General features: G+C 37.5%; 1 protein-coding gene across 6 annotated transcripts in view; it reads left to right on the plus strand.

Annotated features, from left to right (window-relative positions):
- The window catches only part of OSBPL6 (oxysterol binding protein like 6), a 203,191-nt gene that overhangs the window by 119,866 nt on the left and 56,516 nt on the right, over nucleotides 1-26,809 (plus strand). For 4 of the 6 annotated variants that reach the window (XM_073019840.1, XM_007965463.3, XM_073019841.1 and 1 more), the window contains exons 2-9: nucleotides 10,004-10,096; nucleotides 14,066-14,188; nucleotides 17,350-17,403; nucleotides 18,429-18,542; nucleotides 18,659-18,829; nucleotides 22,110-22,242; nucleotides 24,827-24,930; nucleotides 25,513-25,605. In XM_073019840.1, coding sequence (XP_072875941.1) covers nucleotides 10,004-10,096; nucleotides 14,066-14,188; nucleotides 17,350-17,403; nucleotides 18,429-18,542; nucleotides 18,659-18,829; nucleotides 22,110-22,242; nucleotides 24,827-24,930; nucleotides 25,513-25,605 — 885 coding nt within the window. The remainder of the gene's footprint in view (nucleotides 1-10,003; nucleotides 10,097-14,065; nucleotides 14,189-17,349; nucleotides 17,404-18,428; nucleotides 18,543-18,658; nucleotides 18,830-22,109; nucleotides 22,243-24,826; nucleotides 24,931-25,512; nucleotides 25,606-26,809) is intronic. The other 2 variants (XM_007965465.3, XM_073019842.1) reach the window with 1 other exon arrangement.

The raw sequence follows: 26,809 nt of genomic DNA on the forward strand, positions 1-26,809 counted from the left end.
AGTTGATTCAAATTTCAGTTTAGCCTTTTTGGAATTCCACCCATCCCATGGAATCAACTTTTTGGGACTTTGGACCAGTGTTAGTGAGAAAATAATATTTGTTTGCAACAGCTCAGACTGGGACCAATTTTTGTGGCTTGGATGCAAACTGGGTGTTTTGAAGAGTCTAAATATTCGGCAAAATGTGTGTACAAACCAATAGAATAACACCAGCAATAGCTAGTATTTCATGAGCTCTCATTGTGGAAGGCTGGAAGTGTCAAAGGAGTGAAATGTCTTGCCAACAGCTAATGAGCAGTGGAGACAGGATTTGCTCCCTGGAACCCAGTTGCTGGAGACCTGGTTCTTGGCCCCATCCACTATTAGATGTTGTAATGCTTGCCAAGCTGGATGTCCGGGCCTCCTGTATACTTTGAAGTGAACCTTGTAGGCAGCATTTGTCAATCATTTTTGAGTTAGGTATTGCCTCCTCATTTTTTCCCTTGAGCAATAATAGTAATTTTTCACATCCTTGATGACCTGGGAAACTGTAAATCAAATGGTACATAGACTAAAATGTTGATAGTTTCTATCATGAACTGTTGCCATCATAGGTGAATTCTATGCTATCTGTGATTTTCTCAGTTTTTGCATTTTTACTACACGTATTGCTTTTGAAATGAGAAGTTTTGATCACCTTTTTGCAATGAGAAGTTTTATTGACAACTGCTGTTAACCTTTCCATTAGATGCAATGAGCAGCTCCACAGCTTTCTTGGCATCGCCACCATTTGGAGATCCCTGTCACTGTTGCTTGGTATTTACGGTACATGTTCAGTCCATGTCAAATGTGCTGAAATTGAGACCACTAGAAACAGATTTGTTACCTGGAATGTGTTTTCCTAAAGGTCATATTTTATGAGTTTGTGTGTGTGTAGCTTTAAAACAGTATTTGAAATGTAGTAAATATGACAAAAGTGTCAGCAAATATTAAATATCATTATATATTATATAATGGCACACGGATACTCATTACCCACAGATGATTCAGAATCCATTGCTACTTGGTTAGGAATCTGTTCATTGCTTTCTGTGCCTGCCAAAGCCTTTCAGTTCTCTAGGCCTGCCTTTATCAGTTTTTTACTTTAGAGGTTATCTCGTGTTACCTTGAGATGACTGGTTTTGGGTGACAATTTTATAGAAGCACATTCGTCTGTCAAATCCAAGATTAGAACTGCCTGTTAGGTTCTCAGGCATCACACCAAACCGAGAGGGCCACAGTATCATGAGTTAATGAAGCCCAGAGGGTCTCATTCAGTAGGTCCTTGAAAAGGCCTGAGAATCTGTTGTTTACAGAAGCCTCCCCAGGAGACTGTTATTCACTCAGTTTTGGAAATGATCACTTTACAGAGAACATTTTTAGGTGTTTCATTAGAACTATAAAAACGTCATCCCAAAGGACCCTAGGTCTGTAAAACTGCTTTATTTGATTTTCAACTTGGACAAACAGAAAATCTTACCTCCCTCTGTCTGGTATCCATTGTAACTCTCCTAGACTGGAAGCGAAATATTCTTACGAAGGTAAAGGAAAGTTCTGCACATACAGTATGTTTTATATTTCAAGTGCCAGACTTCCTGACCTCAACTCCCAATTAAGAGCTGATTTGTCAAAAATTTTAATAGCCAGAACTGGTGAGGTTTCAAGGAAATAGATACTCTCCTGCATTACTGCTAAGCATGTTCATTGATTTAACTTTTTTGGAGTGAAATTTAGTGGTATGTAACTACAGATTTTTTTAAAAAGTCATACTATGGGACCCAGTAACTCAGCTTCTCAAAACGTGTATTCTAAGGAAACAATCAAAGATACACGTTAAAGATTTCAGTTAAAAAAATGTCTATCACTGTATTCTTATAGTAGTAAAAAAATTAGAAACAGTCTAACATTCAACAAGGAAGTATTTAAATAACCTCTCTCATAGCTATACAGTGAAATATTGCACAGTGAAAAATTGCTTTTGAATATTTAATGCTGTGGGAACATTTTACTTTTAAAACCTCCGTAGCCACAGGTTCCAGATCCGTGGACTGAATCAGCCACTGTTGAGCCATATAAAGAGTTACATACATGACATGGTTTATGTAACCAGCCATGGATTGAAAATATCCCCCCTGCTACAATAAAACGATCAAAATAATGCAAATAAAAAACAATACAGTATAACAACTATTTACATCGCATTTACATAGTATTAGGTATCATAAGTAATATGGAGATGATTTAAAGTATACGGAAAGATGTGCATAGGTTATATGCAAATACTATGGCATTCTGTATAAAGGACTTGAGCATCTGTGGATTTTGGTATCTGCAGAAGGTCCTGGAGTCAGTCCCCCAAGGATACCAAGGGAGGACTGTATTGCTCATTGAAACCAAAAAAACAAGCAAAAAGGCTATTAAATTGAAAAAAATTTTTTTTCATTTTGTTTTTAAGAATTGAGTATGTATATGCATTAAAAAAAACTGAAAGAAAATATATCAAAATATTGAAAAAGTTTATTGCTGGTTATGGGTGGTTTTACTTTCTATTTTTCTGTTTTCCCCCCCAAATTGCTGCAATGAATGTGTTTTTCTAAAGGTCATATCATATGAGTTTGTGTGTGTATATCTTTAAAACAGTATTTGGAATGTCGTAAATGTGATAAAATTGTCAGCAAATATTAAATATCATTATGTATTATATTAAAATATAATGAAATTACAAACCCTACCGCAATAAGAATAAAATTAGAAGTTAAATGAGTATGAAGGATATTATGCCACATGGGAAGCTTGGCACAAGTTTTTCAAACCAATTTGAGGTGCTGAGGCATGAGCTGGGTCACCTTTTGTCTTCTTTCCTGCTTACATTTGATCTCACAGTAATTTAACTTAATTATGTCTCAGCAGGAACTTAGACTATATATATATGTGTGTGTGTGTGTGTATATAGTGAATCGTTATTCATTCTTTCATTCAGCAAACATTTATGAGAACATATTGTATATGATGAATATTTGCTGAATGAAAGAACATATATTCTCATAAATATAAGATCTGATATCAATACATATTCTCATAAATACTTGCTGAATGAAAGAATAAATATGATATGTATATGGATGATATGCTCTCAGTTTATAAGGGTGATCAAAACAGTTCAACTTTCTGCCTCAAATGAACCTACATAAATATTAAAAAGGTATATGGCCTCTTTTTTTTTGCTTGTATTATTAGCAAAATCATGTGAGTGATTATCATACTGAAAAATCCTTATCCTGGGTAATTTTAAAAGCCTTTTAGAAAATTACAGATTAAGTTTAGTGTTCTTTTCACGTCACAGTTTTCCTGCTTTAAACTGACTCTACATGTTCCAGAGCATTAGCTCTTGATATGCCCCGGTGTTTGTCTATGTGATTTGCCATTTGTTTATAATTGCTGTAATGAAGCATGATCCGTATGTGCTTATACTCTGGTTGCTGTGGTTTCCTCTGATTTAGTTATGCTGTTGAGTGTTATGAGTACAGAATCAGGAGGAAGTTCACCAGTAAGTTCTGGTTCTATTTCTACTTAAAGGCAACCATGGGAATTAAAAAGCTGTTTATTCCCATACCTTTTATCTCTTCATAGTCAATATCGCTGAACTACTCTTTGCTATCAATGGACCACTTGATGGGTCCACATGGTATTTCTTACAACACAGGGTGTCTTAAAACAGACCAGTTCAACGGTGAGGCTATACTGGCTGATTCATAATTCTGTGCAGGAAGGGATGGGACTGTGCTGACTTTGCTTTTCTCCCTTCAGAATTTCCCAGGTGTGCTGTGTGGACTTTTTTCAGGCACTGTTTCTAAAATTTTCTACTTTCATTCATTTTAAGGGTGCTTATAGAGAGACCTACTGTTAATGCACTTCTGCATCTTGCAGTGAAGGCCAGATAATGGACAAAGTAGTATAATTGCTGCTTCTTCAGCCATGGCCTTTTGGCTTTGGTGATTTTAATATTTTGTGCTAGTACAAAGAAAAAACTTTTTTGAAGGAAAATCCACACACATCTTCTGCTGCAGGCATTCAGAAGGATGTAATCTATGCTGCCATCACTGCTGTTGCCTTCCCATTAAAGAATAGGCCATCTGTCTCAACTCATGTTAACAGGTGTCTCACCAAATTTTGATGTCCTGATCACGAGGTGACGCTGACCGTGGTTACTGGGTTCGCTGGGTAACATGATGGTCATGGAAGGCATGGCTTCCTCACTTCCAAAAGGGCTCCCAGGTGTCAGACACCAGCAAAGTGTTTGAAAGTCATCTTTCTGTGGCAGTGGGAATGTATAACGTTCCTAGAGATTTATTCCTGTAATGTTTATAACTGAGATGATAGCTGCTATTTATTGGGTGCCTACTGTGTGCCAGCCCTTGGGCAGCACTGCGCATACACTGGATGCCTACTCTGTGACTTGCAGTGTCTTGCAAGGTAGATATTATTATCCTCATTTTACAGATAGAGGACACTGAGGTTGAAAGAGATTAATGATTTGTCTGTGTCACACAGTAAATAGCAGATGAGGGTTGGTATGCTGGTCTGAAGGGTTGCAAAACTTATGTTCTTTTGTCTGCCCCATACTCTGTACCCCCAAAGTAAAAGCTAGCTGACTTGCTCTCAGTTCTTGAAAATTAGAAATTGTCTGGTTTGAGTGTGTTTTTGAAAAAAGAATAAAATTAGACATTGGAAATTAACTTGAGTGTGCTGTAAGGGTAACAAAGAAATTATCCCTAAGATCGTACCATATTTAAGAGTGTTATAATTTTTTCTTTTTTATTTCACTCATTTCTGCTTTTCTTCTCTCCATAGAAGATTGTGGTAGAAGATGCTTTGTGATATGTTCATTTAGCGATTTGAAACTTCTGTTATTTTTGTCATTTGACATTAGCTTTAATGTTAATTCAGAAGGCCGTGTTTACAAGCTTGATTCAAGAGTAAAATCTTGTCACCTTCCAACTCCAGCCCTTAGTGACTGTGCCTCTCTTAACCTCTATGTCCCTTTCTCTGGTCAGTCAGGCAGATCATTTAATAGTCATTATTCAAAGGCTTGTGAAGATGAAATGCAGTAATTCATGTAAAGCATAGAGATAGGAATGTAAAAACCAGTAAATATTAACTGTCATCGTCATCATCATCAACACTATCCTACAAAAGTTACTAGGACCACTGAAATAGTGTTGCTACGTTCAAAGTAGCAGCTATAACTAGAAGAGAGACATGCCAAATAGCCGAAAGCTTGAAGAACGTAGTTTAGAAATTTCTAAATTATTTTGGATATTTTTCTTTGAAAATATTTTGGGTAATCTGTGAATATAAAAATAGCTTAGCTAAGATAGTTACATGAACAGTTTCAATGGAGTTAACTTTCAAAGAGCAATGGACCAATTCTCTTTACTACTATCCTAAATTTGTAGAAAAAGTGAGCCTATGCAGAAATTTGTAGCCGCAGCCCAAAACATTTCCAGCAATGTCTTTATATCTTTGTAATGAAATTTAAGTAGGTAAATGAAAAGACCCCTATTCAACAGATCTCCTGGACTCTCATTTTGAGAGTCACGTTTCTCTCCGCGTGAGTTGTACGAAACCGTTCAGCTATTATTAAGTGTCTCATTGTCTATCTGTTTACCTGCATCTTTGATACCAAGTAAACTAGACTACAGTCATGTTGGCACATTTCCACTTGCTGCCCAAGAGGTATTGAGATCAATGAACACTAACCCGAGGAGCATATTTTTACCAAATTAAAGAGCGACATGAAATATGTGTTCCAGCTTCCTGGTTTTAAGCTAAATATGCATCAGTTATCTCTGATCAGGGGAAACAGAGGGCGGGTAAGTACTTCCACCTTCTCTGTGTGTTCTAAGTTCCTTAAAACACTTACCTGGAAATTAAGTTGTAATTTTAGCATTTGAGAGGAAACTTGATTTTAAAATAATAATCGACTGGTTTACATAACCCTTTATTTAACTTGCTTACATAATGTGTATAACACTTTGAAGGTAGTGGCATGTGTTTCCAATTCACTGTGAAAGAATATGAAAACAGCTATCTTGTGAAGAAAAGTACAAAAATTATACCACAAATTATGATCTTAAAGGAAGCCTTATGAAAAGAACTAATGTTTGTTAACTGAAGATGTCGTGAAATTAAATTTGATGTGTTCCCTAATGACTAGTCATAGCTTTAAATTGAATAAATAAGAGTTCTGTGATTAATCCAGTAGATTTTTCTGTTTTAAAAGTTAGGCTTTTAACTGTTTTCGAAATTTCTATCCTATTGGAACATGATTTTTATAATTCCAAGATAGGCTGAGTGCGCTGGCTCTCGCCTGTAATCCCAGCACTTTGGGAGGCCAAGGTGAGTGGATCACAAGGTCAAGAGATCGAGGCCATCCTGGCCAACATGATGAAACCCCGTCTCTACTAAAAATACAACCAGGCATGGTGGCAGGCGCCTGTAATCCCAGCTACTCGGGAGGCTGAGGCAGGAGAATCGCTTGAACCTAGGAGGTGGAGGTTGCAGTGAGCCGAGATTGTGCCGCTGCACTCCAGCCTGGCAACGGAGCAAGACTCTGTCTCAAAAAATATATATAATAATAATAATATTTCCAAGATAAAGCTGGAAGGTAATTGATTGCTGAAGGACTGTTCTCTGCCAATTAGTACTAACAAATTCCCTGCATTTTTGACGGGCTTCAGTGTGCAGATTGTTGTACTAGGATGGGGTGGATCATGGGTAGAGAAGATGGATGTCCAGGATGAAGATGAGCTTGTCCCCACCTTCAAGGAGCACTCAATCTAGCTAGAGGCCAGTACTGGGTATGGTCAGTTTAAACTGTCTTCTTTATAGCTGCTGGTATAAAAAATACAACACTCAAGTACTTAGATATTTCATTTAAAATAACAAATTGCTTGGTATGTAATTACATAACTTTAGGGTTATGCTTTTAGTTTTTAAAACCATGAGTCCAGAGAAAATTCAAGGTAGGGGATTAATTTTTTATTATTGACTAGACAATGATAGGTTCTAATAATATAAAAATACAAGACTGGCAAGTTTTTGTTTGTTTGTTTGTTTGTTTGTTTGTTTGTTTTGAGACGGTCTCGCTCTGTCGTCCAGGCTGGAGTGCAGTGGCGTGATCTCGGCTCACTGCAAGCTCCGCCTCCTGGGTTCACGCCATTCTCCTGCCTCAGTCTCCCAAGTAGCTGGAACTACAGGCAGCCGCCACCACGCTCGGCTAAGTTTTTTGTATTTTTAGTAGAGATGGAGTTTCACTGTGTTAGCCAGGATGGTCTCGATCTCCTGACCTCGTGATCCGCCCACCTCGGCCTCCCAAAGTGCTGGGATTACAGGCGTGAGCCACCGTGCCTGCAAGGTTGGCAAGTTTCTACAAGAGCTGTTGGCTTCTTCATTGTCATCCTGGAGGTTACATGGAATAGCTTATGTTTTGAAGCTAGTTACAATTACAATAATGGGTATCCGCTGGTAATTTTCTAAATTGTCCTTTAATTTTTTCAGTAACAAATACATACATGATTGATGCTAAAAATATTCATTTACTTGCTATGTCTCACTAAATGTTTTTTATGATTCTCTGGGCTTTGACAAATCAGCAGAATTTGGGGTTTAGATATATTGTGCTATATTTGAAATGATTGAACTTCTTATTTTTCTTCCATAATATGAATTGTTTTGTAACATCAAATGGAGGAGAGACTAATATTGTGTTCTTTGTGCTAGGTACTGTGGTAGGTATTTTGCAGTTGTGGGTCCTGGTCTGTGTGGTTGCTAACCCTTCTGACCTACATAATTCTGGCAACATCTTTAGTATCCCCTCGTATCTATAGAGACAAAATTTATTTCTATCACACTTTAAATATACCACATCGATTTCTATGTCTATGGCTTGATTTGGAAGTTAGGGGATTTAATTTCCTCTCCCTAGCTTAGTTACTTTATTTCCTGCCTACATAGTTGCTAAGGTCAAGTTTCTTTCCAGGCTTTGTTTTCCTTAGCATGTTTTTTTGGAGGCAGGGGAACAGTTGGTGATGTATCTGTGGTTTATTGCCCAGCAACATGAAAGGATGGGGATCGGGGAGAGTCCTCAAAGAGAAGCTCAGATCAGAGATACCTGACTGGAAGATTAAAGTAAGCAAAAGCAGTAGCCACATGAGACAAGGTTAATATGTGGGCTTACGAAAATGTCCTAAACATTATTTGGTCTTTTGTATGACAAGAACTCTTTCTAGAATATAAGCATCATAAGAGTAGTTCTCTTGTCTGTTTTGTTCTCTGTGGCCCTGTCATCTGTGCCTGGCACAGTGTAGGTGCCTAATAATGATGTGTTGATTAATTGAACTATGAATGAATAAATAACATATTTCAATGGTAGTTTCTGATCTTGTACTTTATTTTATTTATTTGACTGAAGTTTTTTGTTGCTATTCTAGTAAATGGTGATGGAGAAGCTTGCTACTAAAGTGTGTAATTTCTAAATGGTTATTTTAAAAATTATGTTGGAAACTTTTTTTCCTATAGAAAATTATCTCAAAGTATAAGGTAATGTATTTGTTGGTGGGGGAAGCATTCTATATCTCTGTAACACAGTAAAACTTGTATCTTTGATCTTTACAGTGACTTGTATCTTTGATCTTTATTACCCATCGTTCTTTTTTAGAAAAATCACCTCATGCATTAAAAAAAAAAAAAAAAACTTTAAAAAAATCTTTGTAGTCTTTACAGTAGGGAAGTTTTGTTCACATGTATTTGAAGAGTGCATGAAATAAGGTTTGTTTCCTTCTTTTATGCTTTTATAATGTGCCAAGATAGTGAGGGGTTCTTAATGAGTAGATTTATGTAAGTTAGGTTAAGGCATGTACTTTTTTTCCCCCACGAGTTTTAATATAATTGCAAAATTCCTTTTTAGAAAGATCATATCTAATTTACATTTTCTTTCTTCTAGCCCCACTTCATTCTTGAATCTAATGGATTAAAAAAAAAATTGATTCTTTTTTTGAATATTTCTAAGTTCGAACATCTTTTCAAATGTTTTACATGTGTTACTTGTTCATATACTTCATCCATTTTTCTGTTGAAATTTTATCTTACTAATATATAAGTGTTCTGTGTAAAAGACACCTACCGTTTATGGTGTTTGGTGAATTGTTTTCTTCTCTGTGCATTTTTGTAAGACACTTTAGAGACTGAAGGGTGTGAAAGCTCTGAATTTTTATTTATTTGCTTATTTTTGCGATGGAGTTTCCTTCTTGTTGCCCAGGCTGGATTGCATGGTGCAATCTTGGCTCACTGCAACCTGCACCTCCCAGGTTCAAGCAATTCTCCTGCTTCAGCCTCCCAAGTAGCTGGGACTGTGGGCTTCCACCACCAAGCCTGGCTAATTTTTGCATTTTTAATAGAGACAGGGTTTCACCATGTTGGCCAGGTTGGTCTCAAACTCCTGACCTCAGGTGATCTGTCTGCCCCAGCCTCCCAACGTGCTGGGATTATAGGCGTGAGCCACCATGCCTGGCCACCTCTGGATTTTTTAACATAGACCTTTCTTTTTGTCTGTTGCTATTCCTAGTTGGAGGGTTGAGCAAATATTTCTATGTAAGGCTAATTAGTCTAAGTAATAGGTGTGTCATCGTCGTAAAGTTGTAAGTTTTCTTGTGTATCATAAAATTTTTCAAGAGATATTCCTCTGACTCTCCAAGACTGAAACCAGCATTGCAGCAGCAGTTCAGCAGCAATTCTAGAAGAGGAGGGGAAAATCCTGTGCTGACGTATTTTTCTGACTGTTGCTGCTGTCTTTGGTCTTTTCAGGAACTTGCCATTTTAAACATAATTCACTGTTTTGACTGTGTTATGTATGATTTCATCCCCATGCACATTCACATGAAAAGTGAGTTGTCTAACCCTGGGCTATGTTTCCGTTTATTTTCAGAGTATTCACATACTGGAGAGGACTGCTTCCTCTAGCACCGAGCCCTCCGTAAGTCGGCAATTGCTGGAACCGGAGCCAGTCCCCCTCTCCAAGGTCAGTGATGGAATGCGGTGCTTTCTCTGCTGGCATGAGGCCTGCTCTGGGGCCAACTGAACTGTGAATAACTTTTATACCTGACTCCCCTAAAATAGCTGTGATGCCAGTTGTAGGCAACTCTTTGCACTTTTTCTGCTTCCAGTGAGTAGAGTTTCTCTGCCCTTTGTAAGAGAGAACAGAGAATGTGTACTTCGCTGGGATTTGCAGGATTACATACAAAGGTCCAAAATTCTCTTTAAGGGAAGAAGGAAAAAGAAGCTATTGCCTTCCCTGTTGGAGATAAAAACATATTTCTATGCCCAGCTAATGGAAAATTTTAAAAACTGCATCCAGCAATAAAAATAATAACAGCTACCATTATTGCCCATGTACTGCATCACCAGACACTATGAGAAGTATTTAAATATATTATTCCATTTAATATAGTTCTTATAAATAGCTCCACACAGTGTAGGTATTTATCACATTTTGCAAATATGGAAACTGAGAGTTCATAACTTGCCCATAGTAAATAAATAAATAAACTATCAAGGATTATAGCAGAGCAAGAATTCAAACTTAGATTTGTCCAACTCCACAACCAATGCTTGTCAGCTCTTCCCGAGCTGCAAGGTAAAACAGTACCTATGCGGAGGGGCTGTTGTATATTCTGGCTTCTAGGCTCCTTCTCACATGTGGTCTTCCTAGCAGTGAGCTCATGAGAGAACACTGCAGATTATTTATAAGACCTTTTCTGTGTCATGGGAGCCAGTGTTCCCTCCCCTTCAGCCTGCTCTTCCTCAGACTGGGGAAACATTAAATTCACATATGTCTAAAACGTAAAAATGATAGGGAAAAGTTGAAGAGATACCATCCTACTCCTGCCCATCCCTCCCTGAGATTTTCAATGGGCTTCCTCCTTTATTGAGAAATTCTGAAAATAGAATGCATACAGACTTTGAATTCCAGTATAAAAATAGCACTTTATACCCAGAGATGGTTAATTTCTAAATATGTAAAACCGATCATTACACCTTGCTTTTCTATATTAAACACAATCGTTTTAGAAAAGAACACTTAGCTACCCAACTGTTACGGAATATATACACTTGAACCTCTTTAAACTGTAAAGATATTACAAGCTATAAAGTTTATTCTGTCAGATAAGAATAGACTGCTAAACTGCAGAAAGCAGGGAGTTATGAAAGTATAAAACATAACTCAGAGATAAAAAGTGGTCTTGACTTCCATTTGAATAGCAAATAGAGACTGTATACCTGGTAAATATAATATAACTGGTAATCTCTTTGAAATAGCAATTCTCTCTTATAGTTAGCTAAAGGAAATAGAGAACAAATAAAAGGGCAATGGAAAAAGGTAGCTAAAATTTATTGAGCACCTACTTTGTGCCAGGCACTGGATTAGAACATGTATTATCTCACTTAGCCCCCAACTCGTTGAAGTGCATATCAATGTTGTTTTTACTCACTGATAATTATGGCATAATTTTCCAGGCATGAAGACTTGGTCAAACAGCAATTCTTCATAGAAGGAGGTGGTTGTTAGCCCAGCTCACAGCAGTTGGAGCTTGGGTCCACTGGCTTGATATAAAGGGATCTGGGTAGGGTACATACAGCATCTACTTCCCATTACTTCTCCATGTTGTTGCCCATTTAGATCTTGCTGTAGGACTACTAAACCCTGGTTGTGTTTCTGTGTCAGTAGACACAACATCTCTTGGGGCCTCATGAAATCAGAGGGCCGTATCTAACCCAGATACCATCGTATCTCACCATCTCTCAGCCCCTTTGAGAGATGGGCTTCCTGGGCACTGGTTAGTAGTGGAAGAATTTTTTTTTGAAGTACACATTGTCCTGATCAGGATTTGTTCCAATCCTAAGCTTGATGCATTCACCTGCTAAAGCATTTTTATGTACCCACACACACTCACCAGCCTTTATCTGCACACGTGTGCACATACAGTTTACCTTCAGAAAGGAAATGTCTCTATTTTTTCCAAATGAAAAAACTTGGGCGATTATGGCATTACTGTCTGTTCTTATTTATTGTTATTAGGGTAAAAGTATTTTTAAAACTTATAATACCAATAATATGTATATATCTGACATGTCAAGTACTGACATGATCACATTATGGCTTTTAGCTCTGTTTCTGTTATAAGTAAACCCAGGAAAATTGGAGTCTTTTAAGCAGAAAAAATATCAACTGAAATTACAAAAACAAATGCTTCAATTTTCAGAAAATAATTTTAGTTTTCTTAAGATAGTCCTTGTCTACTAAGCATAGAGGGAGAAATTTTAACATAATGGAAAATAGAACATAGAAGGTTCTATTTTGTACTGAGATGAGTTGTTTCATTCTCATACACTTTATTTGTAACATTATCCACAGCATTTGTAATTGAAATAGGGGGAACATTGTCTGCTCTGGTTTTATCTTTTGCCTCTGTCAGTTTGACAGCCTATTTAATTGTGAGAACTATAGTAGGACTCTTTCCTCTTTCTTTTACTGGACTTAGTAATATTGCATCAGACTGAATAAAATTATTTACTCAAAGCTGTCACATCTATGTTTAAGAAATACATTTTAACTTTTTGCCTTTCTATCTTATCTCTTTTTTCCCCCTTCTGAAGTTAAACTCCCAGAGAAGAAAAAAACACTGTGATAGAAATTAGTAGCCGTACATAAGAATGATACATTGGACTTTGGGGACTCTGGAGGAAAGGGTGGGGGGTGGCGAGGGATAAAAGACGACACATTGGGTACAGTGTACACTGCTTGGGTGATGGGTACACCAAAATCTCAGAAATCACCACTAAAGAACTTATTCATGTAACCAAACACCACCCGTTCCCCAAAAGCCCATTGAAATAAAAAATAAAAATTAAAAAAAAGAAATTAGTAGTTAATAGCCATTACTACAATCTGAGTTTAGTCAGAAGAAAACTTGCAAAGCTCTGCAATTATTAAATGTTTCCATTTTCACAAGTTATACAGAATATTCTTCATCATCCACACACACACACACAGTCAATCAAAGATGAACACCAGCTTCCAAATAAATCTAGACAGAAATACAAATATTCTTCTTCTAGAGATACTATCCATGGATGGAGCTACTGAAAATAGAAGTGCCACTAAATATGGTGGATATCTCTCTAAGAACAGAGAGAGAGTTCTAATGAATGTATTTACACATAGATGAAGATTATTTTGTGGAATATAGTGGTCATCTACCTTTCTGTGTGAGTCAAAAGCCACAGGCATTAGAGTTTTTGTAAGAGCCTACTGGTTTCTCCTATTATTCTAAACATTATTCATAAACAGCGCTAACTTGTTGAATTGCAGTTCACTACTAAGAAATGCAACCCAGAGGCTCCCAGGGGCATGTGTATCTTTGAAAGCACGAAGTTCTTTGGTGTGTCTTTGGTGAGCAGGTGTCTTATGTGCGCTTTGGAATGCACGCAAGCCTTCCCGAGAGCAACCGTGACCACAGCGCTGTTATTCCCTGTTAATAGCAGGTTCCGAGCCACTTGAGACAATAGCAGCCTTTCCATTTCTACACAGAAAGCCAGGTCTGCGCACTAATTGAACATTTGTCATCAAAATAGTCTTATTTTGAAACTTTAAAGTGCCTCTGTGCCCGGGGATTCACTGTCTGGAAAAATGCATTTTAAACATTCTGAGTACAGGCAATCGAATTTCCATCCGACCCCAAACAGACAAGGTGGCTCCACTGAGTCTCTGATGGACCCCACTTACCTCTAGGTCTACCTGGGAAGCTCTTTTTAACTTCAGTTAAAAGTGCATAGCTGTGTTTGATGTTAGAATTTGCTCCAGAATGTTGTTCATACTTCTTTCTGGTGGGCCTAGTACTGCTTCAAAAGCAACTTCTACTTAAGAATCTGCTTTAAGTGTGTCATCAGGCACTGAGAAACGTGATTTGTTTCACTTCTTTTCTCTCAGGAAGCTGACAGCTGGGAAATTATAGAAGGGCTGAAAATAGGCCAAACCAATGTCCAGAAACCAGACAAACATGAGGGCTTTATGCTGAAGAAAAGAAAATGGCCTTTAAAAGGCTGGCACAAGGTAACATTTTTATCATATTCAGGTTCAGATCGTCTTCATAAATAAAGAAGATCTTATTTGCTATCATGAGGTGGGAAACTAAGAATATAACTGTATGCGTAAAATTAGCTTTTTTTCCTTTTTTTTTTGAGACACAGTCTTGCTCTGTTACCCAGGCTGGAGTGCAGTGGCACGATCTCAGCTCACCACAGCTTCCGCCTCGCAGGTTCAAGCGATTCTTCCACATCATCCTCCTAAGTAGCTAGGACTACAGGTGCACTCCACCATGCCTGGCTAATTTTTTTTATTTTTAGTAGTGACAAGGTTTTAGCCTATTGGCCAGGCTGGTCTTGAACTCCTGGCCCCAAGTGATCTGCTCACCTCAGCCTCCCAAAGTCCTGGGTTTACAGGTGTGAGCCACCACACCCAGCCGTAAAACTAACTTTTAAGGCCTTATTTTAACCACATGGATTGTAGTCTATTATACTTAACAGAGACAGAGATCTGTAATATACATATGGAGGGAAAAAAATACGTGATATTTAAAATCCAGTTTGTATATATTGTTGTCTGATTTACTTTTTTCACTTAAATTAGTATAGATAAGTTCTCATTAAATACTCCTTGAAATATGAGGTATTTTAAATGCATGCATGTATCACTTTGGATGGATCTATATTATATATCCCACTGCTATCGAACTAATTCCCTCTTGCTGGATATGTAAGATATGCCTCATTTTTTACTATTGTGATGTGATGAATATCCTTACACATGAACTTCTATTTAGTTCTTTGGGATAAATTCCTAGAATTATTGTTACCAGTACAAACTACAGCTGGAAAATCACTGATCCCAGAAGTTTGTTTACTGCTCTTTAAAGTCTACAGTTTATTCCTCTCCTTCCTCGCAATATCCTTATCCTATCTCTCAGTTTTAATGATGGAGACAATATTTTTTACTGCATTTTACCATTACCCAAGTAGCAAGGATTCTGTCATACTAAGGAGGAGAAAGTTGCCGGACATTTTCAGTTTAAACTCTTTTTTTTCTTTTTTTGAGACAGAGTATCACTCTGTCGCCCAGGCTGGAGTGCAGTGGTGAAATCACACCTCGTTGCAACCTCCACTTCTCGGGTTCAAGCGATTCTTCTGCCTCAGCCTCCCTCCCGAGTAGCTGGGACTACAGGCGCACGCGACCATGCTTGGCTAATTTTTTTTTTCCTTTGGTATTTTTAGTAGAGGTGGGATTTTACCATATTGACCAGGCTGGTCTCAGACTCCTGACCTCATGATCTGCCCGCCTCGGCCTCCCAAAGTGCTGGGATTACAGGCGTAAGCCACTGCGCCAGTTTAAACTCTTTAGTGGGCCACCGAGTATCCTCTTTGAAATCAGTGGAAGAATAAATCTATATACTTGGCACATCTGCACGTGGATTTCATCTCAGGGCAGATACATTTATTGGCCCAAATGGCCAGTGGTGGCTGCCCATTGGCTCAATGCAGGGAGGTTGTGTATGTTAACTTCCTTGAGGAAACATTTTATGTGTTTTAAGGGAAAGACTTAAAAATGAACACATGGGAAATGTTGCCCCGGTCCCCTGTCTGTGAAAGTCCCTTCTTCCTTGTCAGAAACTATCTTTCCTGAACCCATAGTATTATCATAGTGCCAAGGACTTGCCCTCGCTGTTGTTCTTCCTGAGATTTTCGCCAGCTCCTTCCTAAGATCACCGTTGCCTTTCATTCTGACCTTACCTCTTTGTGCTTCCCCAAATTGATGGCCTTGCTAATTTCTTTCCTTATGATATGCTATAAGTGATCTCTGCTGAAATTCTTTGATAGACAGACATGGAAACACAGGAAAAAGTGGTCAAAGAAACAAATTTTGTATGAATTGCTAACTGTAATTTAGCACTTTCAGTCCATGATTCAGCAAAACTGGCTGTGGTTTGGCAGCAACTTTCTAGACCGTGCCTTTGAACATTTTGCTACATAAATAACAGAGAGCCTGCTTTGCACTGTTGTCTTTTCTCCTGATCTCTGCAACCACCATGTGTTTATTCAGATGTCAGCCCATTTGATTGACCAAGTTAAGGGCAACTGATTTTAATCAAGTGTTTTTCAACTGTAGAGACTCTTTTTTCCGGTGCTTACTTGTTGTCCTGCAGAACCTGAAACAAAGGGGTTTCAGTGGCCTTTTGTGAGTTCTATGCAGAACTCATAGGGATGCTCTGTGCAGAACTCATAGAAGGCCACTGTACTCACAGAAGCAGATCCCGGGTCCTGACTACCTGCCATCTCAGCAGCTAAGAGGTCCCAAATCACATAAAAACTTTCCAGCAGAGTAATTTTCCAGGAACAGAAAGATTCCTTGCATCTGTAGAACTAGAGGGCACAGGACCCATTCTTTGACCGGGCCCTGGGAACTGTTTGTTCTCTTGTGAATTACCCATGGAAGAAAAATCAACAGCTGAGAGTTCCTGAGTGTTTGTAGAGCAAAAATGGGCAAATCCATTCAGACTGGACTAGGATTATCTTGGAGGAGACAGAAATTGCCAAAAACCTCTCTCTTTTTTTTTACCCTTAATGTAGTTCAGAAATAATTTTCAACCTTTTTGATTAATGGTAGAATACAAACATTTGCTAAGTAGAGATGCAAGCATATTGCTAAGCCCACTTAAATTTTCCAGATAATTCATTATTCATAGATTCAGTCCATTGGCTTCTGTAATGGACATGAACATTTTCAGGAATTATCTGTGGTATCCGGGGAAAATTCAGGAGTATGTTCACAGTGAAAAATTCCCTGTAGACGTGTATAGAGCTCCTTATATAGTCACTGTGATCATTTCTCACTTTGAAAAACATCCCAATGTAGTTCACTCAGAGGATTGTAGCTTCAGGTCCTCAGATCCCTTCTCTGTTAAGAAAAATCATAGTGAAAAGACTCCATCCCCATTGGATTATGTATAAAAGAATCTTGATGGTTAACAGTATGGAACTAGAGCTCTTATCTCCTTGCCATTTAATGTGACTGACTGTGGCCAAATGCACTGAATCCAGATACATTAAAATGATCAAACATATTGATTAATAAATGCCAAGCAACATTAAACCCACATTTGTGAATGTTTTATATAATTCAAAATACAGACAGTAACTGGGGGTGTTTGGTTCTTGCAGCGTTTTTTTGTCCTGGATAATGGAATGTTAAAGTATTCAAAGGCACCACTCGATGTAAGTAGCACACAGGACATGTTTCAAAGATTGATTTTGAATTCTGCTTGAAGTGAGTAAACACTGTAATTGTACAAGCCTTGTGCCACAGTTACCAGCTTTGTGCATGTCTGGGCCTGTAAGATTTCACAAGCTCCCAAACCTCCATGTTCTAAAGTGTTTCAACTAGTGCATGAAGATTTAACTATTTTGATGTGTGTTATTAAAAACAGAAGCTTAAACCTTAAAGGTGACACATGAGTAAAATCACCTTCTGTCACTTGGAGAGAAAACCCAAATGGGCTTTTTTTCTGCATCTCCCAATAAACTCTGCTTTATGTGTGCTGCTTTGTTCTTGTCAATGTCCTTTTAAAAACTATCTTACAAATCTTATTTCTACATCATACGTCTTTTTATCTTGGAGATCCCAATTCACAAAAATTATTCCAAATTGTTTTTATTTAGTATACAAAGGAGTAGTTTGCATGTAACACTGGAAAATTCCTTCCTTCATCATTGTGGTGTGGGGAAGTAACAGAAGTCTAAGGTTTCAGTTTTGTCCCCATCTCTGCCATTGAATCAGCTATGTCCTTGATCAGAGGAGCAGCCAGAAGGAAGAGCCGGCTGCTCCCTGCTTTCTGGTCCCAGCTGCCCCGTTCTGCCTCAGCAGCTGTCTGCCAGCTGATTACTCAGGGATGTTCTGTGTTATAGGTCAAAGATTGACCGCAGTTATTTTAGGACCACTAAAGATGGGAGAATATAAGCTATGCAATCTAGAATTATGAAGAATTAGCATTACATTCTATGCCAAGACAGGAATAAGATGAATAGTCTTATTTATAAAAATTGGTGTGAAGTTACTTCAACACCAACTATCCTAGAACCTAAACCCTAGAACCTTAACTATTTTCTGTTTGTTAAGGAGTTATAGGTAGTATTCCACTTCACATAGATAAGTTAAAGATTACCTTGAGTTCACTTAAATCCAGTACAGAAAAATCAAATCATATATCCTTTCAGCCTATTTACTAGTCTTTTGATTTCAGATTCAAAAAGGAAAGGTCCACGGGAGCATAGATGTCGGACTGTCAGTCATGTCAATTAAAAAGAAAGCTCGAAGAATAGACCTTGACACAGAAGAGCACATCTATCATTTGAAGGTGAAATCACTTTTCAACAGTTTCTCTCCCATTATCAGGGGAAACCATTTGCCTACACCAGTGGTAGACAGGAGAGTGATTTTACAATTACTTTCTCCACATGTTCATTGTTTTAGGTGAAATCCCAGGACTGGTTTGATGCATGGGTATCCAAACTGCGACATCATCGGTTGTATCGTCAGAATGAAATTGTGAGATCACCAAGAGATGCTAGTTTTCACATATTTCCTTCAACTTCCACAGCTGAATCCTCACCAGCTGCTAATGTTTCTGTAGTGGATGGAAAGGTATGATTTTGTTCTATAAAAACCAGCCTGAAAATTGCTTAGAAAATTATGCAAATTTTGGCCAGGCACCATGGCTCACGCCTGTAATCCCAGCACTTTGGGAGGCCAAGGCGGGCGGATCACCTGACGGCCAGGAGTTCGAGACCAGCCTGGGCAACATGGTGAAAACCCCATCTCTACTAAAAACACAAAAATAAGTCAGATGTGATGGTGCACACCTGTAATCCCAACTACTCGGGAGGCTGAGGCACAAAAATTGCTTGAACCTGGGAGGCAGAGGTTGCAGTGAGCCACGATTGTGCCACTACTGAACAGCCTGGGCAATAGAGCAAGACTGCGTCTCAAAAAAAAATAAATAAAATAAAATAAAAAAGAAAATTATGCAAATGCATAACTGAGTCTCATTTGGGAAAACCAGAAAGAGGAGGTTTGCTTTGTAAACTAACACTCAGAAGACAGCAGTGACATTTGGCATGAAAGTTAATTGCAAGTATAAATTAGGCAGAAATGTGGATCACCAAGAGAATTAGCAGTTATTTTTCCATTTTATGAATGGACTACCTTCTAACTTTATGTGGCTTTGTAGGAATATTGGAAGTAAGTTAGCATTTATTTAATCAACATTCAGAAATCAGATGTCTTCCTGGATGGTAATAAGAAGACCTCAAAATCTTGAAAATGAAACTTGATTTTGTGTCTTGACCTATAATACATACATGAGAAGCTATGAAATTTCCCCGTGAAGTAACTGCATGTGAGCTCAAGAATGTGACAGTAGTATAAGTAGTAGCCTATTTAAGTGATCAGGCACTGTGTTAAGCATTTGGCACTCATTCCTCTCTAATCTTTCAAATAACCGAAGTTCAGAGACAGGAAAAAACTTGTCCAGAAGTGACATAGCCATTAAACAGCTGAGCCAGGATCCAAGTCCACGTCTGTTTCCAAAATCAGTGCCCTTTCTATTTTTACCAGGTGCCAGACTAAGGGAGGCTGACCTTGTTCTCTGGGCTGAAATAAGAGTTCACTTCTGTGTTGATGAAAAGCAAGAGATGTTGTTTGTTAAAAAAAATCAAGGTTAAGTCAACAGACATGAAAACAGCTGTTTCTGCCTTTGATTCAATGATTAAGTTTCCTGAAACCTAGCCCCACTGCACTGCGCAGGGGTGCGCCAGCTTTACACTTGGCACCTGAAATTGAGGGCAGAGAGGGTGAGGAAGCTGGTTGCCACAGTATGTTGTGTTCAAGAACGTTCCGGTGAAGACTCTGCTTTTCTTTATTTGCTTACACAGGAATATATGTCATACATAGGTCCAAGTTTCCTTTGCAAACCACCGGAAAACCTCATAGAGTAACTGCAATACTAACCAAATCAGATTAAATGAAACATTACTATATTCAGTTTTTGTTATTTTGATGGCAATTTTCATTAGATCCTATTAACTATGTTAAAATTATCTCAAACCTTACATTATTTATTTTTTTTCTGTTTTTTATTTGTATTTATTTATTTATTTATTTGAGACAAAGTCTCACTCTGTCACCCAGGCTGGAGTGCAGTGGTGTGCTTTTGGCTCACTGCAGCCTCCTCAACCTCCTCCTCCTGAGTTCAATCGATTAACCTGCCTCAGCCTTCTGAGTAAGCTGGGATTACAGGCACCTACCACCACACCCAGCTCATTTTTAGTAGAGACAGGGTTTCGCCATGTTGGCCATGCTGGTCTCAAACTCCTGACCTCAAGTGATCTGCCCACCTCGGCCTCCCAAAGTGCTGGGATTACAGGCCAGATTACACACCTGGCCTTAAACCTCACATTATTCCATTCTGGTTGCAGCCTTGCCAAGGACTGTTTAATTATCTTTTTTCTAGGAATAGGGTATTGGATTAACCCTAATACCAACCAGTTCTGAAATAAGAAAGGGAGCAAACCATCTGGTCAGGGCATCAGGAAGGTTGGGAACTTACAGATGCCCAAGATAGTGCCGAGTTTCTCTGGCCTCCTGTGTTCTCACCAGAGAACTAAATCCTAGATTTAGTCCACATTAAATGAGAAATGTATTCCAAATAGATCTTTAAAAAATATAAATTGTTTATTCTTTGGTTCATCCAGCTTCTGCCTACATCATTGGCACAGAGTATTGATGAAAATATATTATTTTTATCTCCTATGTATTAAATTTATTAAAATATTTATTAAATTTATTGATGAAAATATGTTATTTTCATCCCTTATTTATCAAATAACTTGGGTGATATCTGAGAATGGAAGACTAAAATCAAATCCTCCCCACTGTTTGCCTTGAAATAAGAAACTTGTTCAGCTCTGGTTTTCAAAACAGATCTGTTACTCTGGTTAATGACATACCTCTAAGATCTACTCAGTGAAAGATTTCCATTACATTTATCAAAATGCAATAAAGAGTAAAAAGAGCTTTTTATCACTTTGCCTGCCTTCTACATATCAAATTATGAGCCTCCTGAATGTTAATTGGTTTGTGGCCCTCTGTGGGGAATAAATAAGCATGGGTTTGCTAAGAATGTGCGTCATTCACTTTGTAATGATTTAGAAGAGACACAATTCAGTTGTAGTTGAATATTAAAGTCAACTATAAAGTTTTAAAATTATTTCAGTTTTTTAAGAAATAAGTTTCTTCTTTTTTCACGGTTTCCTGCAGTCACCTTAGTATCTCTATACTTAATACAATTTTCACTTATTTCACATAAAATCTTTTTAATGAAAAGTCTATAGATAATAACTTTAATGGAAAGCTATGGATAATAACTTGCCAAGACTGTCTTTTTATAAATAATTTTCAATATGAATTCAAGGCATTGCAGGGTTGCTTACTGGTGGATAATGTATTTAGGAATCACATGTGGTTGAGGAGACCCTGAGTGGTCATAAGGGTGCAGAAATCTTTTGGAAAGGAAAGACTTAAATCATAAGTTGAGAGTACTGCCGTAAGGACACTGCAAATACAACTTACTGAGTGATTAAAAATTACTGGGAATTTGAGTTGGCAGGTCCTTGTGACTATGAGATACAACACACTTAAATGTTGCCCTTCACTGAATGATGGAGATGGCAACTGAATGAGAGGTGGTTGTTTAGGAATGTCGCCCTCGCTGAGCGCAAACCACATTAAGCCAAGAAGCTTCTTCCATGTTTTGAGTGTGCATTTTCTTCCTTTCTTTGTTAATACGGCTTGAGGATACTTGTATTTTTTTAATCATTGAAATGTACTGTTTCATAACCATACAATTCATCTTTGTTTGCCGTAGATGCAACCAAACAGCTTTCCATGGCAGTCCCCTTTGCCATGCAGCAGTAGCCTCCCTGCAACCTGCACGACTGGCCAGAGTAAAGTGGCAGCGTGGTTACAGGACTCGGAAGAGATGGACAGGTGTGCGGAAGGTTAGTTCTTTCCCTGTGTGGCCTGAGAGTAAGCCAAAACCAAACAAGAAACCAAACCTGAAGCGGTGAATTATGAGTGCTACATCTTTTACCCTGATTGCCTTGATCGCCTTGACCTTTCCTTGCTCTTACTTTTTCTCCTCCTTGTTCTTATCTTTATGCACCAGCTCCTTCTCTCTGCTGTGACTCGGGCTCCTTACCTGCCAGTTCTCCTGCACCCTCACAGCAGTTGAATCTGGTTCTTGCCTTTCCCCTGACTTCTACCCACTTCAGCCTTCTCTCCTTGTCTCTTCACCAGTTCCTTCTGGCTTCTTTAGCTCTGGAACCTGGGGCAGTCACACAGAAGAGCAACCCCCAAGGAGAGCCTATTCTGCCCACGGCCCCAGAATCACTGCTCTGTCTTCCTCACTAGGTCACTTCCACAGTTGCCTTCTCTGCTGCTCTGTCTTGTGCACAGAGCAGGTGTATGTTTCCTGACAACTCAGCAATAAATGGCAAAGTTGTGAAATGCTGCATCTTATATCCACAGTTACCTGTTAGTGTGCTCCACTATGGATCAGTGATTCAATATTCTGAACCAATACTTGATTGCCTCACACTGCCATCTCTGAGCCTCTTCATCTCTTCTTACCTTTACCTCCCTCATAATTAACCAGAGCACAATGGTTCAAACTTGATGTACAGACCATTTCCATTCTATGAGAGTTTTCATTTGACCTTCAAAACTGAGAAAAACAAGGGCAATGCAGAGAGTGTTTAATAAGTCTCAATTAGTTTATTTTTTTAGATGATCCTAAGATGATATTGGGCCTATTTTTTTTCAGATTATTTTTCCTTATAAAATTATAATAAAAGCAGATATTAGATCACTTTTTTGTGTTCTCACTTAAAAAAATTAAAATTTGGTAATCTATGTTAGTGCTCCAACCAAAAGAATTTTTTCTTATTCTACCAGCATGTGGACTCAAAGTATGCAGCATTTTTTGTCATTTTTATCAGCTTTCTGAGATACTCATATCCCAGACTTTATGTGAAAGTATGATTTCCTCTCTTTCCTATTGTAAATAATAGAAGTGACAAAGAATGATGTAGCATGGTCCGTGTGAAGGCTGTAGCAGGGTGATGAGACACGCACAGTAAGTATTCCTTAGAGACCATTTCTGGCTTTCATAGAACTTTCTCATCTACCGTCTCAGTAAGCAGGTAGGAGAGCTAAATACTACTATCACCACTGACAGATAAGGAAACTACAACTGAAAAATCTAAATTGATGTCTCCTTACACTTAGTTTGGGTCCTTGGCCTTAAATTGAACTATTCACAAACTTCTGTTTTCATTCTGTTAGAAAAAAGGTGGATATAATTTTGATGGTTTTCAGCCCCAATTCCAGATTTCTGTGCTTATATAGCACCATTTATATAGAATAATCACAATTATTAGAGAGTATGAATGTAATATTTGCTAGATAGAAAGCTCGAAATGAAAATTTTAGTAACTGACCACGAAAATAAGAAAAGTAACTCAATTTTTTTTTTTTTTTTTTTTTTTTGAGACGGAGTCTTGCTCTGTTGCACAGGCTGGAGTGCAATGGTGCTATCTTGGCTCACTGCAACCTCCGCCTCCCTGGTTCAAGAGATTCTTCTGCCTCAGCCTTCCGAGTAGCTGGGATTACAGGCACCCACCATCATGTCTGGCTAATTTTCGTGGAGACAGGGTTTCACCATGTTGGCCAGGCTGGTCTTGAACTCCTGACCTCAGGTTATCTGCCCGCCTCTGCCTCCCGAAGTGCTGGGATTACAGGCGTGAGCCACTGCACCCAGCCCAATATTCTTGACCGTGTTTAATTTCACATATTAAAGGTCAGTTTTTTTTTAAGAGTGATATTTTATTATATAGATTTTTGAATATTCTCTTGTTCTAAATGCACCAAAAAATGTAAAAGAAAACTAAAAGTTATTTCTTCATTTTAAATGTTAATTCAGACAGAATGAGTTGATGTCCAGGTGATGATGATGTTCCTGGACCATTGAATGCACTTGGAAAATCTGATTTCGTTAATATAATGTCTCTAAGAAATTTTAAAGTCATTCATTTCAACATTGTTAGCGAGCTAAATTAAAGAAAATATGTTTAACTGATTCTGTATTCCATCCTAGTTTTCTGAACTTGATTTTAACGCTACCCAAATTCCAGGTAACCACCTTCTAAAGCATGTTAGAGGAGCAGGTAGACAAGCTCCTAACAATGAAACCACAGGACTGCTGAAGTTCACTTGAGTGTGCTTCCCATGTGGCAAAAGCTATCAGAGCAGAAAAGGGATCACATACAGTGTGACTGAGAGTTTCATGGTTTCTGCACTAATAGCTGTTAACTTACGAGAGTGAGCTTTGAAATATAATTAATGGTTTTTGGTTCTATACCAGCAAAGGGTGTTTTGTTCTACCTGCCAGTGTCTTCATCATATAAACATGGATCTGCCTACTCATATTTGCCATAATTTGCATTGACCCTTTTTTTTTTTTTTTATCATCACCACTGCTCCCTAACCAATTTTAACATATTTTTATTTATGATTTCTTATTAGATCTCGCACATTGCCAGTCAAACCTTGTGGAACTTAGCAAACTCCTGCAGAATTTGGAAATACTTCAGAGAACTCAGTCAGCACCTAACTTTACTGACATGCAGGTAAACATATTCCTGCTGCTGGTAAAAGGACTTAGGATATTAATTTATAATCTTTATTGGGTTGTTCTATGAATATATAAGGTAATATTTAAAGATAGATAACTACAATACAGACATTTGTTTATATTCTGGAGTTATTTTTAATATTTTTTGAATCTCGGTGTCAGTGTGTTAATTAAGATGATTATTTTAAAATGTTTTACATTTAAATACACACTAGCCAGAATAAATAAATTCAGTATCTGAATTATTCTTCCGTGTTTGTGTTCTATTAGAAATGGTAGCTTTGACGATGTGCTTTAGGTACTCTCAGAATTATTACTATCTTTTCATATAGAAAACAAAGCTAGAGATTTCTAATCGTGTATTCGTTTTGTTTATCAGAAAAGTATATTTTATAATGAAGTTCTTATCTCTGCTTTTAATGCCCACCATGCATCTGATACGCCTTTCTCTCCTGGCTGGTTTGCTTATAGGCTCTAACAATGATCCTTTACTAACTTGCTGTGTTCTTGTCTATACCTGTATCATCTGTGTGAACTTAATAATACTTTGTTGCTTTTAACTATTTGTGTAATGTAGGCTAACTGTGTAGATATTTCAAAGAAAGACAAGCGGGTCACAAGACGATGGAGAACAAAAAGTGTCAGCAAAGATACAAAAATACAACTGCAGGTACAGATTTTACTTTTCCTTCATTCATGTTTCTACATACTTTTAAAGTACTAGTCTTTATACATCAGTTAATATGCGTTAGATTGAAAGGGTAACTTAACTGCTTTAAAGCCGGCGCTTTTCAAACTCTCACATTGTCTAAAACAGTGGGAAATCTCTGTATTTTTCTCACTCTGGCATAAGTGAGAAGGATTTAAAAGAAAGGTTGAAATTATACAATATGTGTTCAAAATGGCATTTTATTCTCAATTATAGCCTTTGAACCATTAAAATATATTTTAACAAAATGTTATCTTAAAAATCTAGATTGAAAATCTAGTGGGTTATAATGAACACTCATTTAAAAATACTAGATATTAAAAGAGGCTTTTATGTGTCAGCGTTGTCCAAATTTTTTCTATCAAGAAAAAGGGTAGGAGGTTCAATAGATTAGAAATCAACAAACCTAGATTCTAGTCTAATCACTGTGATTTTCTGGCAGTAAAATTTTGTAAATTTCTGTTAAATTTCCTGAGCTTCCGTTTGCTCCTAAGTGATAGAGTTTATTTAATAAGCTCTGAATTCTCTTTCAACTCTAAAATTCTATGATCCTTCAAAAATAGATATTATTTGGCTTTCAACAATCACCTTAAAATCTGAACTAAATTCTTAAGAGCTTGTAATACATGTACTTGAAATTTATTTGAAATAAATTATATATTTGAAATGAGTGACATTTTTAAAGTAAGATCCTTTTATATTGTTGTGTTTCAGTGATTCAAAATATGGTAGATTATGTCATAAACCATATTACTTTCAGATTTTTAAACTAGAATTTCCATTATTCTCATCCTGAATGCATATTACAAATGGCCCTTGTCCTGCACAGTCAAGATTAGACTTTATGATTTGGCTCTTTAAAATTATTATACAAATAAATTTATATTCTAATGCGAAGGTAGAAAGAAGTACTTTTCAGAATTCTTCAGTCCCTTCTGAATAATTAACAAAATAATTCTTCTCTAATTTTGACTTCATTAATAACATTCTTTGTATTACAATTCTGACTGTGTAAATAACAAACTGTTGCTTTGCTTGCTAATCTGATATATTTGAAAATAAATTTTCATAAGCACTAATACCTATGTTTTTTTTTTATTTAGAATGTCTACATTCAATGAACACAACTTTTTGTGTTCATTTGCTCAGTACGTTTCTGTGTGTT

Source organism: Chlorocebus sabaeus, chromosome 10 (genome assembly GCF_047675955.1).
Source record: "Chlorocebus sabaeus isolate Y175 chromosome 10, mChlSab1.0.hap1, whole genome shotgun sequence".
In the NCBI taxonomy this organism is placed as follows: Eukaryota; Metazoa; Chordata; class Mammalia; order Primates; family Cercopithecidae; genus Chlorocebus; species Chlorocebus sabaeus.